The 16675-nt window shown below is 40.7% G+C and overlaps 2 protein-coding genes across 2 annotated transcripts; one reads left to right on the forward strand and one right to left on the reverse strand.

Moving 5' to 3' along the window:
* Window positions 1-480: 480 nt before the first annotated feature.
* On the forward strand, window positions 481-3458 carry PKNH_0311800 (conserved Plasmodium membrane protein, unknown function; the record flags this gene model as incomplete). The annotated part of the gene is made up of 14 exons (XM_039113816.1): window positions 481-483; window positions 789-950; window positions 1070-1119; window positions 1261-1310; window positions 1481-1523; window positions 1627-1663; window positions 1793-1849; window positions 1982-2068; window positions 2193-2249; window positions 2394-2426; window positions 2550-2681; window positions 2952-3005; window positions 3165-3221; window positions 3384-3458. 14 exons carry the CDS (start codon window positions 481-483, stop codon window positions 3456-3458), a joined length of 897 nt encoding a protein of 298 aa, XP_038969430.1.
* Window positions 3459-4572: 1114 nt separating this feature from the next.
* Window positions 4573-7562, reverse strand: PKNH_0311900 (SICAvar, type II; the record flags this gene model as incomplete). Its single annotated transcript, XM_002261056.1, has 3 exons — window positions 4573-5004; window positions 6366-7393; window positions 7496-7562. The coding sequence occupies 3 exons, from the start codon at window positions 7560-7562 to the stop codon at window positions 4573-4575; spliced, it is 1527 nt and encodes a 508-aa protein (XP_002261092.1).
* Between the last annotated feature and the right edge of the window lie 9113 nt (window positions 7563-16675).

The raw sequence follows: 16675 nt of genomic DNA on the forward strand, positions 1-16675 counted from the left end.
GTGCGACAACTTCGCTTTTTCAGAGGTCACCACGCTCTGCATTTTCTACCGACCTTCCGATTCGGAGTCGACCGACGAAATGATATCTGCACTTTATCTCTCACCTTTGCCCTTTCGTTCCTTCTTTTTTTTTTTTTTTGCTGCTCCTTTTTTGATGTTTGTCCTTGCCAATAGGGGCATGAGAAGGTCCATTCAAGGAAGTGCCTCAAAAGCCGATACACACATAGGAGGAAAAGAAAAAAGGAAAAAATAAAAAAGAAAGAATTACCCCCTATTATCCATCCTGGAGGTGGCAGCACCAGACGAAGTAGCGGAAGGCACACCCAAGCATGTACCTACACATATAGGTATGACCATACCCTTAGCATTTTCTTTCCCGGAAGGAACAGCGTCCCTTGTATATTGAATCCATAACACCGCTAGGGAGTGGTCTCTTCTACATGCTCTTTCCCCATTATCCAACAAACCAAGATATTAAAAATGGTAAAACCCCTCATGCTAAGCTGGTCTCCAGTGTAATTCGCAAAATATGCTTCGTAATTAGTGCATGACCCAGCCTTCCCCAAGTATCGCCACCATGCTAATGGTGCTTGTCTTTGGTTATTGAGAAGGGAAAGGAGGGGAGAAATTACTCCGAATGATTTTCCTTCTATGCATCATTGTATTGTGGGTAGAGCTGGTTGTCCACGTGTTATCTCTCCTTTTCACGCATCAAAACAGCTCATCCTCAATACATGTGATACCTTTTCTACCTCCCCCCCCTCCCCTACCTCAAAAATCCCTCGCAGCTACAAGAGAACCTAATCACAGGGCGGACACTGAAAGATGGGAAGGACATCTTCGTCTTTAATAACTACGGCATTTGGCTAGTGAAGTTGTCACATTTGTGCTTCTTCTTCCTCCTTAGTGTGAGGAATACCTTTCACTTCTCACCGAACTTGGTATTTCTGGTGAGTGTGTTTAGAGTTACGTGGAGTAGTGAACTCCTCGTCGATACGCCTGACTGACAGACGCATGTGTGAGAATGAGCTAGAATGTTTACACAAATATGTGTATTTCTTCTGTGCAGGTTCTCTTCTTCGGTTTTTTTATCATTTGTTTTTTCTTTTGCATGAGTTGGTAAGGGCACGCATAGAAGAGGGGGGAGTGTCTCCCTTTTTGGGAGAGACTACCATCTTGATGGGAACGTGTCGATCATCGCCACTTCGTCGTTGCTTCACCGAAGTGAGACAGTTTTCCCCACATATACCCACTCTCCAGGTACAGCTGTTTCCGCTTTATAAGGCAAATAAGGAACGAAGAGCTAATCGGTAAGTTTTTTTTTTTTTTTTTTTTACTCCCATTCATGTGTCGCGCTCTTTATGTGTTGATACCTTTTACAACTTGAGGAACGCCTCTATCTCGCTAGTGCCTACATTCGTGTATTGGTGAGGGGTCTGCTCGCGTCTCCTCATTTTTCCTTTCCGCCTCATCACTGCAGATGAAGAACTGAACCCTTCCATGCTGAACGAAATAATTCCTCAGTAAGATGACTCCGCTTCCTATGGCACTTGACTGTGTGTGAAGAGTGCGGCTACATTTTATTGTGCACCACGTTAACCTTTTCCTTTCCCATGCGGGTCGCAGGATTTTCTTCTCCGTGTGCTCCTTTCTGTTAATAAACGTAAGGCGAATTCGGACTATGCGAACGATGCGGGCAGAACTGTTCAGTCCGCTTCGCGTCTTCCCCACTGGACCTCTCCCACCACACACATGTCTTTTTTTTTTTTTTTTTTTTTTCCTATCTTGGCAGATACTTTACTTGGGACATCTGATAATTTACCTGAACGTTCAGAACGACGTCATTCCGGTATGTACACTCAGAGGGGAGTTCAAGATTTTATAGTACTAATTCATCTTTTTTTTTTTTTTTTTTTTTCCGCTGAGACAACACTGTGGAAGTCTTCCATGTTGACCATCACCATGTTCTCCTTCTGTGCAGGTCCCCACGGAATCCTTAGTGATTTTCTTTTTGTTTTTTTCCAGCTGCATATTGTATGGGGCCCTCTTCAAGTATGACAATTCGGTGGTAAGGCTGGGGAGGCAATGAGTGGGATGGCTGATACACGCCGCAGTTTGGCATCCAGCCACCCTATGCCATATATGTTTACGCCCACTTTGTCTCCATTTGTTTGCTCCTTTTCACCCCTTAGGGTATCTTCCTTCTCGGAGCCAACGGAATAGCCACTCTGGTGCTTTCCTTTTACCAGGTTTGACTCCCGTAATGGATGAGTGCGCGTGGAACGTTCCCTCTTCCTCCTTTTGTAAGGGGAGGACCTAATCGTGTGAACATTCTCACCGATTTCGCATTCATAAGAATTGACCACTTCACGGTTCTTCCATGGATCCCGTAGGAGAGCATCCTCCTTTTACCCTCCCTTTTATGTGTAAGTGTAGTGTGTGCTTCGACACGCTTGCAAGGGGGCACTCACCTCTACTACGAACCCGGCGTGCAACAAAGCTTGCAACGCGGAAACACTTCTGACAAGCATAATGGCACCCGCTCGCAGACCGGGCTATACCTAGCACACCTTATTCGGAGGAACAGACGGGACAAGTTGTTTTATCGGGACCGGGAGGGGGACTACGTGCAAATACTCATGTGCACATGCGCGTCAGCATTTGTTTTACTACTACTGAAGGTAAACATTTCACTGCATGGGTGATTTTTTGTGGGGAAAACATATTCACATGCAGAGCGGAGAGAAGGGCGTTGGTGCGATAACCTCGCTATGTTCTCGTGTTCCGCGGAGGATTCTGCACGCTGACCCCTTCATTCGGTTCATTTCTATGGTGCACAGGGGGGAGTGTGGAAATGAGCCCCCGTTATTCAACCCTAGCACGAACACACAGACGTGTGCATATTCATACGCAGCATCTTTTCATTTTTCTTTTTCTTTTTTTCCATTTAGAACTTGAGTCTGATTACCTCCCAGTTTTTCTCCTTTCTGTTGCTCCTTTCGACCGTAGGGTGAAAGAGTATATCGGAGCCCTGTGGGCGAGCCTGATATATCCTTTTGATGGAAATGGGGACGTATATAAAACCAGACCTATGAAATTCTGAGTGAAAAAACATTTGTCTTTTTTTTTTTTTTTTTTTTCTTTTTTTCCTTCCATGTGGATAGGTCCCCTTTCTGTACGCTGACCTGAGTCTCCAGAATATCGAATTGAGGCACCAATCGGTAATTAGCCCTCGTGAAATGTATAGGGGAGAGGGCAACCTTCAGCTTTAGTTGCCCTTGGAAAGTGGGACCATCATTCTTAATAAAGTAGTTCATGTTCATTGTATATGAGGTCGTGGCCCCTAAATGTGAGAACCCCATTTCTTTCACCTCATCACGCAGATCGAAAATCGAATCATGCACACATATGTATCATCCTTTCACTCTAGCAAGAAAATCCCAGGGACCTTGAGCTGAGAAGGGGGGGAATCCACATACATATATGTTGCAGAGTTCGCATTACTCTTTATTATTCTTTTTTGTTTTCTTTTTTTTTTTTCTTCTTTTTTCTCTCCTCCTTTAAGGTCCAATTATGGACCCTTTGGAAAAAGTGATCCAATTTTTGCGCAAATGTGCGGAGGGCTTTCGCGAAAGGCGTTCTCGGGAATAGCTTCACGCTAACGTGTCCCTCGGGAATAGGTTGGCCCAATTCTTGCGATGGTGTTCTAGCGGAAGGTGTGTTCGCGAATATTAATTCTCCTTGGCTTATTTTGTGCCTTTTAATTTTTTCCCCTTGGATCTTCTATTACTTTTTTTCTCCATTTTTTTCCTTTTTTCCCCCTTTCATTTTTTGTTTTCTTGTTTTCTTTCCCTTCCTTTTCTCTCCTTTTTTTCTTATTCTCTTCAAATTTGTCTTTTTTTGCACGTTTGCGAAAAGTTGCCCCCAATAGGTGTTATATCTTATTCTCGTAAAAAAATGTATGGGACATCCGTGCGCGAGCGCCCGCGCCCCGCAGCGCGGACACTATATTACGGTTTCCGTGCAAAAAAGTGTGGAAGAACGGTAAAAATTTTCATATAATTAGAACTTTATTAAAAAAAAAAAAAAAAAAAAAAAAAAAAGCAAATAAGGAGAAAAAAAAAACAAATAATGAGAAACAAAAAAAAAAAAAGTTACATTGTATTCATAATATTTTTCGTGTAAAAAAAAAATATAATGGTTCCATATAATCATAAAAACTATGTACATAATCATTATAAGATGTTACTAAAACAATTACAAAAAATGTGATGATTCATCTTAAAAAATTACACACACACAAAAAAGAAGAAATAAAAATTCATGATTTAATTTTTTGCAATGGTGGATTTTTTTTATTTCGCATGACATAAACGTTGAATTTCTTCCTTCCGGACTTTGTTAAGGTTTCGCATATCAGACGTTCAAATTTTTTTGGGTACACCCTAAACTGTAAACCCTAAACGCTGAAACCATAAAATCTAAACCGTCAAACCTAAACCCTAAACTGTAAACCCTAAACACGAAACCATAAAACCTTAAACCATGAACGCTAAACCCGAACCCTGAACCCTAAACCAGTAACCCGGAACCTAAACTTGGAACACTTTCCATAGGAACAAGTTCCATAGGAACCCCTTCCATAAGAACCTCCTCCTTAGGAACCTGTTCTTCTTCCATAAATTCCGATCCCATGAACTCACGAACTAAAAGTTCGAGAAAATCCTTCTGGTTCAATTGTGTGTCCCCTTTTTGACATTCATCCAACACTTCAAAATGAATTTCAATAATTGTTCGACGATTCACGCGACCACTACCAGCAGGATCGCGACCGGAACGTTTCGTTCTTGTTGGAGCAGAACGAGGTTTTCGTTCCTTCACCAATCGATATTCATGTGGACCAGCTTCTTCCACATGATCGAGGAGCTGTTCCTGTACAGATGGACCAGGAATTCTTAAAGGAGCTCTCCTGGAACGTCTTATTTTACCCAGTTGGCCAAAATACTACAGAAAGAAAAAAAAAAAGGGGGAGAATATTTTTGCTAAGAACATTATAGAGTGCTATATTTTTTCTTCTTTCCTTTTTTTTTTTTTTTTTTTTTTTCTCTCTTTTTTTTTTCTTTTTTTCCTTGTTTTTTATTTTATCCTTAAAAAAAAAAAAGAAATAAACCTTCCAACCTAAAACCTAAACCATACACCCTCAAGTGTACACCAAAAAAATGCCAAATCTTACACATATACACCGTAAAAATATTATATCCCGTAACCTAAATGCGAAATCTTACACATATACACCGTAAAAACATTAAATCGCGCAACCTAAATAAGAAATCTTACACATATACACCGTAAAAATATTAAATCCCGCAAATTAAATACGAAATCTTACACATATACACCGTAAAATATTATAAATCCCACAACCTAAAGTCGAAATCTTACACATATACTCCGAAAAAATATTATAAATCCCGCAAAACTAAATACGAAATCTTACACATATACACCGTAAAATATTATAAATCCCGCAACCTAAATACGAAATCTTACACATATACACCGTAAAATATTATAAATCCCGCAACCTAAAAATGCGAAATCCTACACATATACTCCGAAAAAATATTATAAATCCCGCAAAACTAAATACGAAATCTTACACATATACACCGTAAAAATATTAAATCCGGCAACCTAAATACGAAATCTTACACATATACACCGTAAAATATTATAAATCCCGCAACCTAAATACGAAATCTTACACATATACACCGTAAAATATTAAATCCCGCAACCTAAAAATACGAAATCTTACACATATACACCGTAAAAATATTAAATCCGGCAACCTAAATACGAAATCTTACACATATACACCGTAAAATATTATAAATCCCGCAACCTAAATACGAAATCTTACACATATACACCGTAAAATATTAAATCCCGCAACCTAAATGTGAGATCTTACACAGACACACCGTAAAATATTATAAATCCCGCAACCTAAAAATGCGAAATCTTACACATATACACCGTAAAAATATTAAATCCGGCAACCTAAATACGAAATCTTACACATATACACCGTAAAATATTATAAATCCCGCAACCTAAATACGAAATCTTACACATATACACCGTAAAATATTAAATCCCGCAACCTAAAAATACGAAATCTTACACATGCACCCGTAAAAATATTAAATCCTGCAACCTAAATGCGAAAACTTACACATATACACCTAAATCGAAAATAGTACAATTCGCGTACTGCTTTATTCATCTTTTTTTTTTTAATACCTTTCTTTCATTTTTTCATTTTGCCCATTATTTTATTTATTTTATTTTTTTTATTTTACCTTCCAAAGGAAATAAGTTATGGTCATAATTCCAAGGATAGAAGGAACTAAAGGAAGATAAGGATGAATCGAGTCGAAAGGAAAAGAAGAAAGGGAAGGAAAGGAAAGGAAGGTTCCCTTCCCTTCCTTGCCACTGCCTCCAGGAAGGGATTGGGAATTCTTCCCTATCCCTTTTCCTAATAAGGAGGATGTTGCTGCTGTTGATGGAGTAGGAACACCATCATCATCGTCATCATCATCGTCCTCCTCATCGTCGTCACTGTCATCGTCGTCGTCGACGTTGTTACCGACGTTGCCGACGACGCCGGCGCCGCCTCCGCCTCCGGCGGAAACGCCGCCGCCACCGGCGGTGGTGCCGTTTGGTTGTGATGAACAATCACTTCCATATTTATTGTTAGATGCGTTTCCTGTTATGGTGGAACAAGTTCCACTTGCTGCACCAGGTAGTGTTTTCAATGGGCTCCATTTTCCGGAGGTATTTGTTTCAATTTGTTGAATTATCTTAATTACACGACACCTTAACCTATTTTCTTTACTTTTTTCCTCCTTCCATGACTTCTTTATGCATTTATCAAAATACCTTCTATTCTTTGTCTTTTCATCTGGCTTCCCATCCCCTCCCACGGTCCATTTCCTAACTCGTTCCTCCATAGCCGTTAAAATGGTTGTAATATCCTTCTCTTCTACACAATAGTTATTCATTAAATATTTCATACATATTCGTAAAATATTACAACGATACGTATGTTTTAATCCACTCCAAATGTGGACACCAGAACCTGCACCAGGTACTGGTGCAGGTCCTGGTCCAGGTCCTGGACCAGGACGACCTTGACCCTTTGATCGACTATTCCCGTAAGTACCTCTAACAGCAGAAGTTATATATTCACATAAAACATCCTTATGTGGTGAACCATTTATGGATGATGCAGTTACTCCCTCCTGACATTTTTTAAGGAGTGGCTGAAAGTTCTCTAAGTTGTCAGTAAATGCGTATTTGAGTTTCTCTAATCCTCTTTTTATTGTCTCTAAAAAAAAATATAAAAGAGTGAAAAGTAATGAAAGATGAAAGTAAAATTTTTTTTTTTTTACCTTTTAGAATGTCCTAACATTAGGTAATATATTTATACCTGCTTCATTGATTTGGTTGCCATTCGCCGTCTTCGACGGCGACGGCGATGCCGCCGACGGCGCCATGATTTGTTTGTTGCTGTCGGGTTGTTGTGTAATATGAGGTTAGTGTTCCATCCGGTTAGTATGTAGTATCCAGTCCCTGTCTGCGAGGAGTTTTTCCTCTCCCCCCCTAAAGTAGCTAAAGCTAACCCCTGAACCTTATTCCTAAACCCTGAAACCTTATTACAACACCCTAAAAACTTTATTCTAACACCCTGCAACCTTATTCCTATACCATGAAACGTTCTTCCTATACCCTGAAGCCTTCTTCCTAAGCCGGAAATCTGACTTCTAATACCCCTAAAACCTTTACTCCTAAACCCGGAATGCCAACATTACATATTGATTCTGACTCCTGTACCCAGGAATCATTCTTCCTTCCTTTCCTTTCATTCCCTTATTTTCTACCTTTTTCTTTTCTTCACTTCCTTTCCATCCTTCACTTTATTTCCTTCATACATCAGTTCCTTCTCTTTTTTTTCTTCCTTCCTTTCCTTTCTTCACTTCCTTCCCTTCCTTCACTTTCTTTCCTTCCTTTCTTCACTTCCTTTCCTTCCTTCACTTTCTTTCCTTCATACTTCAATTCCTTCTCTTCTTTTTCTTCCTTCCTTTCCTTTCTTCAATTCCTTCTCTTTTTTCTTCTGTCCTTACTTTCTTAGAAAAAAGAGTATTAACCTCTTTGATTTCTTTTTTTTTTTTTATTTTAAATTTCTCCTAATCCTTCTTCCTTCTTTATTCTTTATTCTTTCTTCTTTCCCTTGGTCCTTCTAATTTCTTTTTTTTTTTTCATTTTCTCTTTAATTCATCCTTTCCTTCTTCTCTTAAATCATGCATTTTTATCCTTCAAAAACTTTTCCCTTTCTTCTCCTCCTTTTTTTTTTTCTTCCTTATTTTCTATTACTTTTCTCTTCTTCCTTTTCTTCTCTTCCTTATCTTATCCTCCTTTTCTTCTATTCCTTTTCTTTTCTTCCTTTTCTTCTCTTCCTTTTCTTTTCTTCCTTTTCTTCTATTCCTTTTCTTCTCCTTCTTTTCTTCTCTTCTTTTTTTCTCTTCCTTTTCTTTTCTTCATTTTCTTCCTTTTCTTCTCTTCGTCTTCATCTCTTCCTTTTCTTTTCTTCATTTTCTTCCTTTTTTTCTTTCGTCTTTTCATTCCTTCCTCTCCTTTACTTTACATTTATTTTCTTATCTTCCTTTTATTCCATTTTTTCCTTTTCTTTCTTCTTCTTCCTTTTTTTCTTCTATCCTTTTCTTCCTTCATATAATATATTTTTTTTTTTTTTTTAAATGACATACGTGTATAATTTCGGGTTTTGGGTTTAGGGTTTAGGGTTTAGGCGTTCCATGGTTAAGGATTTAGGGATTTTATGGTTCAGGGTTTAGGCTTTAGGGTTTAGGGTTTAGGGTTTAGGGTTTAGGGTTTAGGGTTTAGGGTTCAGGGTTTAGGGGTTTATGGTTCAGGGTTTAGGGGTTTATGTTTCAGGGTTTAAGGTTCAGGGTTTAGGGTTTAGGGTTCAGGGTTTAGTGGTTTAGGGTTCAGGCTTTAGGTTTAGGGTTTAGGGTTTAGGGTTCAGGGTTTAGGGTTTAGGATTTAGGGTTTAGGGTTCAGGGTTCAGGTTTTAGGGTTCAGGGTTCATGGGTTTAGGGTTCATGATTTAGGGTTCATGGGTTTAGGGTTCACAGTTTAGGGTTCACAGTTTAGGGTTCAGGGATTTATGGGTTCATCTTTAAGGGTTCAGGGTTTAGGGTTCAGGGTTCAGGGTTCAGGGTTTAGGGTTTAGGGTTCATCGTTAAGGGTTCAGGGTTTAGGGTTCAGGGTTTAGGGTTCAGGGTTTAGTGTTTAGTGTTGCGGGTTAAGTTTTTAGGGTTTAGGGTTTAGGGTTTAGGGGATTAGGGGTTTTGGGATTCAGGGTTTAGGCTTCATGGGTTTAGGGTTTAGGGTTTAGGGTTTAGGGTTCAGGGTTTAAGGTTTCAGCGATTTAGGATTTAGTGTTTAGGGTTTAGGGTTTAGGGTTTAGGGTTTAGGGTTTAGGGTTTAGTGTTTAGGGTTTAGGCGTTTTATGGTTAAGGCTTTCAGGGTTTAGGGTTTAGGGCTTAGGGTTCAGGGTTTAGGATTTAGGTTTTAGAGTTCAGGGTTTAGGGTTCAGTGTTTAGGGTTTAGGGTTCAGGGTTTACGCTTCAGGTTTTAGGGTTAGGGTTCAAGGTTTAGGGTTCAAGGTTTAGGGTTTAGGGTTCGGTGTTTAGGGTTCCTGATCTCAGGTTCATGGTTTAGGCTTCAGGGTTCAGGGTTTAGGGCTTAAGGTTTAGGGTTCTTTGTTTATGGTTCAGGGTTCAGGGTTTAGGGTTAACGGTTTAGGGTTCATGGGTTTAGGCTTTAGGGTTAAGGGTTCAGGATTTAGGGTTTAGGGTTTTGGGTTCAGGGTTTTGGTTTAGGGTTTCATGGTTCAGGGTTAAGGGTTTAGGGTTCAGGGTTTAGGGTTCAGGGTTTAATGATCACGTTTTAGGATTATCAGTATGAATGTTTATAGTTTATGGTTTATGGTTCAGGATTTACAGTTTAGGGTATCATGGTCTAGAGTTTTGGGTTTAGGGTTTAGGGTTTAGGGTTCAGGGTTTAGTGTTTAGGGTTTAGGGTTTAGGGTTTAGGCTTCAGTGTTCACGTGTTCAGGGTTTAGGGTTCAGGGTTTAGGGTTCAGGGTTTAGGGTTTAGGTTTTAGGGTTCAGGGTTTAGGGTTCAGGGTTTTGGGTTCAGTATATAGGAGTAAGATTCCGGGTTCCGGGTTTAGGGTTCAGGTTTCATGGCTTCAGGGTTTAGGGTTTAGGGTTTAGGGTTTAGGGTTCAGGGTTCAGGGTTTAGGGTTTAGGGTTTAGGGTTTAGGGTTTAGGGTTTAGGGTTTATGGTTTCAGGGTTTAGGGTTTAGGGTTTAGCGTTCAGGGTTCAACGTTTAGGGTTCAGGGTTTAGGGTTCAGGGTTTAGGGTTCAGGGTTCAGAATTCAGGTTTCAGGGTTCTAGGTTTAGGGTTTAGGGTTCAGGGTTTAGGGTTCAGGGTTTAGGGTTTAGGGTTCAGTGTTCCTGGGTTTAGGTTTCAGGGTTCAGGGTTCAGGGTTCAGGGTTCAGGGTTCATGGTTCAGGGTTCAGGGTTTAGGGTTTAGGGTTTAGGGTTTAGGAGTAAGATTCCGGATTCCGGTTTTAGGTTCAGCGTATAAGAGTGAGATTCTGGGTTCCGGGTTTAGGCTCATGGGTTTAGGCTTTAGGCTTTAGGCTTTAGGGTTCAGGGTTTAGGGTTCAGGGTTTAGGGTTCAGGGTTTAGGGTTTAGGGTTCAGGGTTTAGGATTCAGGGTTTAGGGTATACGGTTTAGGGTATACGGTTTAGGGTTTAGGGTTCAGGGTTTAGGGTTAACGGTTTAGGGTTCATGGTTTAGGGTTCAGAGGTTTAGGTTTTAATGTTCAGGATTCAGGGTTTAGGTTTTAGGGTTCAGGGTTTAGGGTTCAGGGTTTAGAGTTCATGGGTTTAGGGTTTAGGGTTTAATGTTTAGGGTTCAGGGGTTTAGGGTTTAGGGTTCAGGGTTTAGGGTTCAGGGTTTAGGGTTTAGGGTTCAGGGTTTAGGGTTCAGGGTTTAGGGTTCAGGGTTTAGGGTTTAGGGTTTAGGGTTCAGGGTTCACGGTTTAGCTTTTCAGATTTTAGGGTTCAGGGTCTAGAGTTTAGGGGTTTATGGTTTAGTTTTCCGGGTTCAGGGTTTTGGGTTTAGGGTTCAGGATTTATGGTTCAGGGTTTTATGGTTTGGGGGGTTCAGGGTTTAGGGTTCAGGGTTTAAGGTTCAGGGTTTAGGGTTTAGGGTTCAGGGTTTAGGGTTCATGGTTTTAGGATTTAGGCTTTAGGGTTTAGGGTTTAGGGTTCAGGGTTTAGGGTTCAGGGTTTAGGGTTCAGAGTTTAGTGTTCAGGGTTTAGGGTTCAGGGTTTAGGGTTTAGGGTTCAGATTTTAGGGTTCATGGTTTTAGGGTTCATGGGTTTAGGGTTCATGGGTTTAGGGTTCATGGGTTTAGGGTTCATGGGTTTAGGGTTCATGGGTTTAGGGTTCATGGGTTTAGGGTTCATGGGTTTAGGGTTCATGGGTTTAGGGTTCATGGGTTTAGGGTTCATGGGTTTAGGGTTCATGGGTTTAGGGTTCATGGGTTTAGGGTTCATGGGTTTAGGGTTCATGGGTTTAGGGTTCATGGGTTTAGGGTTCATGGGTTTAGGGTTCATGGGATTACAGTTTAGGTTTCAGGGTCTAGGTTTTCAGGGTTTAGGGTTTAGGGTTTAGGGTTCATGGTTTAGGAGATTTATGGTTAAGGCTTTCAGGGTTTAGAGTTTAGGGTTCAGGGTTTTAGGGTTTAGGGTTTAGGGGTTTAGGGTTTAGGGTTTAGGATTTAGGGTTTAGGGTTCACGTTTCAGGGTTTAGGGTTTAGGGTTTAGGGTTTATGGATTCAGGATTTTGAGTTTAGGGGTTTATGTTTTAGCAGTTTAGGGTTTAGGGGGGTAAAAGTGGGTTCCGGGTTAAAAGTAAAGTTAGTTCCCGGCTAAGGATAAAAGTGGGTTCGCGGTTAAGTGTAAAGTGGGTTCCGGGTTAAAAGTAAAGTTGGTTCCGGGTTAAGGGTAAAAGTGGGTTCCGGGTTAAAAGTAAAGTTGGTTCCGGGTTAAGGGTAAAAGTGGGTTCCAGGTTAAAAATAAAGTTGGTTCCGGGTTAAAAGTAGAGTTAGTTCCGGGTTAAGGGTAAAAGTGGGTTCCGGGTTAAGGGTAAAAGTGGGTTCCGGGTTAAGGATAAAGGTGGGTTCCGGGTTAAGGGTAAAAGTTGGTTCCGGGTTAAGGGTAAAAGTTGGTTCCGGGTTAAAAGTATGGTTGGTTCCGGGTTAAGGGTAAAGTGGGTTCAGTTTTAAAGATAAAGTTGGTTCAAAGTTAAAAGTAAAGTTGGTTACGGGTTAAAAGTAAAGTTGGATTCGAGTTAAATGTACAGTTGGTTACGGGTTAAACGTAAGGTTATTTCCGGGTTAAAGATAAAGTTGGTTCCGGTTTAAGTGTAAGGTGGGTTCCCGTTAAGGATAAGATAGGTTACGGGTTAAGCATAAGATAGGTTCCGGGTTAAAGGTTAAGATGGGTTCCGGGTTAAAGGTTAAGATGGGTTCCGGGTTAAAGGTTAAGATGGGTTCCGGGTTAAAGGTTAAGATGGGTTCCGGGTTAAAGGTTAAGATGGGTTCCGGGTTAAAGGTTAAGGTGGGTTCCGGGTTAAGGATAAAAGTGGGTTCCGGGTTAAGGATAAAAGTGGGTTCCGGGTTAAGGATAAAAGTGGGTTCCAGGTTAGGGGTAAAAGTGGGTTCTGGGTTAAGGGTAAAAGTGGGTTCTGGGTTAAGGGTAAAAGTGGGTTCTGGGTTAAGGGTAAAAGTGGGTTGCGGGTTAAGGATAAAAGTGGGTTCGGGGTTAAGGATAAGGTGGGTTCCAGGTTAAAAATAAAGTTGGTTCCGGGTTAAAGTTGAAGTTAGGTCCGAGTTAAAAATAAGGTGGGTTCCAGGTTAAAAATAAAGTTGGTTCCGGGTTAAAGTTGAAGTTAGGTCCGAGTTAAAAATAAGGTAGGTTCCGGGTTAAAAGTAAAGTGGGTTCCGGGTTAAGGGTAAAAGTTGGTTACGGATTAAGGATAAAAGTCGGTTCCGGGTTAAAGGTAAAGTTGGTTCAGAGTTAAAAGTAAAGTTGGTTCCGGGTTAAGCATAAGGTAGATTCCGGGTTAAGCATAAGGTAGGTTCCGGGTTAAAAATAAGGTAGGGTCCGGGTTAAGGAAAAGGTAGGGTCTGGGTTAAGGGTAAAAGTTGATTCCGGGTTAAAAGTAATGTTGGTTCCAGGTTAAGGGGTAAAATGGGTTCCGGGTTAAGGGTAAAAGTGGGTTTCGGGTTAATAGTAAAAGTGGGTTCCTGTTTAAGGGTAAAGTAGGTTTCGGGTTAACGGTAAAAGTTGGTTCCGGGTTAACGGAAAAGTTGGTTCCGGGTTAACGGTAAAAGTTGGTTCCGGGTTAAGGGTAAAGCTTGGTTACGGGTTAAGGATATAAGTGGGTTCCGGGTTAACGGTAAAAGTGGATTCCGGGTTAAGAGTAAAGTGGGTTCCGGGTTTATGGTTTACAGTTTAGGTTTCAGGGTTTAGCGTTTAGGGTTCAGGGTTTAGGTTTAGGGTTTAGCGTTTAGGGTTCAGGGTTTAGGTTTTAGGTTTTAGGGTTCAGGGTTTAGGGTTCAAGGGTTTAGTGTTCAGGGTTTAGGGTTCAGGGTTTAGGGTTTAGGGTTTAGGGTTTAGGGTTCAAGGTTTAGCGTTTAGATTTAGGGTTCAGGTTTAGGGTTTAGGGTTTAGGGTTTAGGGTTTAGGCTTCAGGGTTTCAGGGTTTAGGGTTTAGGTTTTAATGTTTAGGGTTTAGGGTTCTAGGTTTAGGGTTCAGGGTTTAGGGTTCAAGGTTCAGGGTTTAGGTTTCAGGGTTCAGGGTTTAGGGTTCAGGGTTTAGCGTTCAGGGTTTAGGGTTTAAGGTTCACGGTTCAGGGTTTAGGACTGGAGTAAATATGTGATAAGAAGAATATTGATTTCATACCCCTTTTTGTCCTTTTTTAATTATGTGATAAACAGACATAAGGAGTTTGAATATTCATGTTATTTCTTATTCTTTTTAAACTTCTTTTATTATTTTTTTTTTTTGTCCTCTTTATTTTTACTTAAAAAAAAAAAAAAGAAGAAAAAAAAAAAGGATTCTTTCTTCCACATTTATTTCTTATTTTGTTTGCAAAAATTTTTTCTTTTTTGTTGTTGTTGTGAAAGGACACCCTTTATTTTTGGAAAAAGAAACACTCTTCTTTTTTTTTTAAGAACACATTCTTTTTTTTTTTTTTTTTTTTTTTTTCGCTTGCGAAAAATATTTCTTATTTTTTCTTTTTCCGTTTGCGAAAAATATTTCTTATTTTTTCTTTTTCCTCTTGCGAAAAATATTTTTTCTTCTTTTTTTTTTTTTTTTTTTTTTCTGCGGAAAGCAGGACGATAAACGTTCGCCCATATTGTGATGTGTCCTGGCCGCGCATAAAAAAAAAAAAAAAAGGAGGGTGTATGATGAAATATATTACAGTTGCAAAGGTCGCAAAATATAAAAGAAAAACACACACTTATCCGACGGAAGGAAAAATTGTGTTTACATACGTGTTGGCACAAACAACCTTATAGAAGCATACATACACATTACACCAAGAATGTACACAGAATAACGAGAATATACGGAAATGGCTGGATTTAGCGTCCCGGGTTAAGAGTAAAGTGGATTCCGGGTTAAGGATAAAAGTGGGTTCCCGGTTAAGGGTAAAAGTTTGTTCCGGGTTAATGGTAAAGTACGTTCCGGGTTAATGGTAAAGTACGTTCCGGGTTAAGGGTAAAGTACGTTCCGGGTTAAGGGTAAAGTACGTTCCGGGTTAAGGGTAAAGTACGTTCCGGGTTAAGGGTAAAGTACGTTCCGGGTTAAAGTTGAAGTTAGGTCCGGGTTAAAAATAAGGTAGGTTCCGGGTTAAGGTTAAGGTGGGTTCCGGGTTAAAAATAAGGTAGGTTGCGGGTTAAGGGTAAGGTAGGTTCCGGGTTAAGGGTAAAGTTGGTTACGGGTTAAGGGTAAAGTTGGTTACGGGTTAAAGGTAAAGTGGGTTGCGGGTTAAGAATAAGGTGGGTTCCGGGTTAAAAATAAGGTGGGTTCCGGGTTAAAGGCAAATGTGGGTTCCGGGTTAAGGATAAGATGGGTTCCAGGTTAAGGGTAAACGTTGGTTACAGGTTAAAAGTAATGTTGGTTACGGGTTAAAAGTAATGTTGGTTCCGGGTTAAAAGTATGGTTGGTTCCGGGTTAAGAATAAGGTGGGTTCCGGGTTAAGAATAAGGTGGGTTCCGGGTTAAGGGTAAAAGTGGGTTCCGGGTTAAGGGTAAAAGTGGGTTTCGGGTTAAGGGTAAAAGTGGGTTCCGGGTTAAAAATAAAGTTGGTTCCGGGTTAAGGATAAAAGTGGGTTCCGGGTTAAGGATAAGGTACGTTCCGGGTTAAGGAAAAAAGTGGGTTTCTGGTTAAGGATAAGGTACGTTCCGGGTTAAGGGTAAAAGTTGGTTCCGGGTTAAGGATAAGGTAGGTTCCGCGTTAAGGTTAAAGTGGGTTCTGGGTTAAAGGTAAAGTGGGTTCTGGGTTAAAGGTAAAGTGGGTTCTGGGTTAAAGGTAATGTGGGTTCCGGGTTAAAGGTAATGTGGGTTCCGGGTTACGGTTTAAGGTGGGTTCCGTGTTAAGTATAACAGTTGATTCGGGGTTAAGGATAAGGTAGGGTCCGGGTTAAGGGTAAGATGAGTTCAGGGTTAAAAGGAAAGTTGGTTCCGGGTTAAGCATAAGATAGGTTCAGGCTCAAGGAGGACGTAGGATCGGGATTAATGATAAAAGTTGGTTCCGGGTTAAGGATACGGTAGTTCCCGGGTATGGGAAAGGGTTTGCACGATTATGTGTTCCCGAGGTTACGGATGACCTAGGTTTCGGTTTAAAGGTAAAGTTGGTTCCGGGTTAAGGAAGAAGACATTGTTCCTAAGGAAAATGTTCCTATGGAAAATGTTCCAATGGAACGAGTTCCAATGGAACGAGTTCCTATGGAACTTGTTCCTATTGAAGAGGTTCCAAGCTTAGGTTCCCGGTTACTGGTTTAAGGTTCAGTGTTTAGGGGTTTATGTTTATGGTTCCATGGTTCAGGGTTTAGGGTTTAGTGTTAATCGTTCCGGGTTTATGTTTTAGGGTTGACGGTTAAGGTTTTATTGGTTTAGGGTTTAGGGTTTAGGGTTTAGGGTTTAGGGTTTAGGGTTTTAGGGTTTAGGGTTTTAGGTTTAGGGTGTTAGGGTTGAGGATTTAGTGTTTATTGTTCAGGATTTAGGGTTTAGCGCGTAACGTTTGGTCTGAGGGATAAAGTTTTCTAGTCGGAGGGTGTGAAGTTTGTGGTCTGAAGGCGTAAGGTTTGTCTGCGGGAATGTAGGATAGGGGGTAAGGGAAAAGGAATGTAGGAGGATGGGGGTAAGGGAATGTAGAAGAAGGGGTAAGGGGTCTAAGGGAATGTTGGAGGATGGGGGGTAAGGGAATGTAGGAGG

Source organism: Plasmodium knowlesi (genome assembly GCF_000006355.2).
Source record: "Plasmodium knowlesi strain H genome assembly, chromosome: 3".
Taxonomy (NCBI): Eukaryota; Apicomplexa; class Aconoidasida; order Haemosporida; family Plasmodiidae; genus Plasmodium; species Plasmodium knowlesi.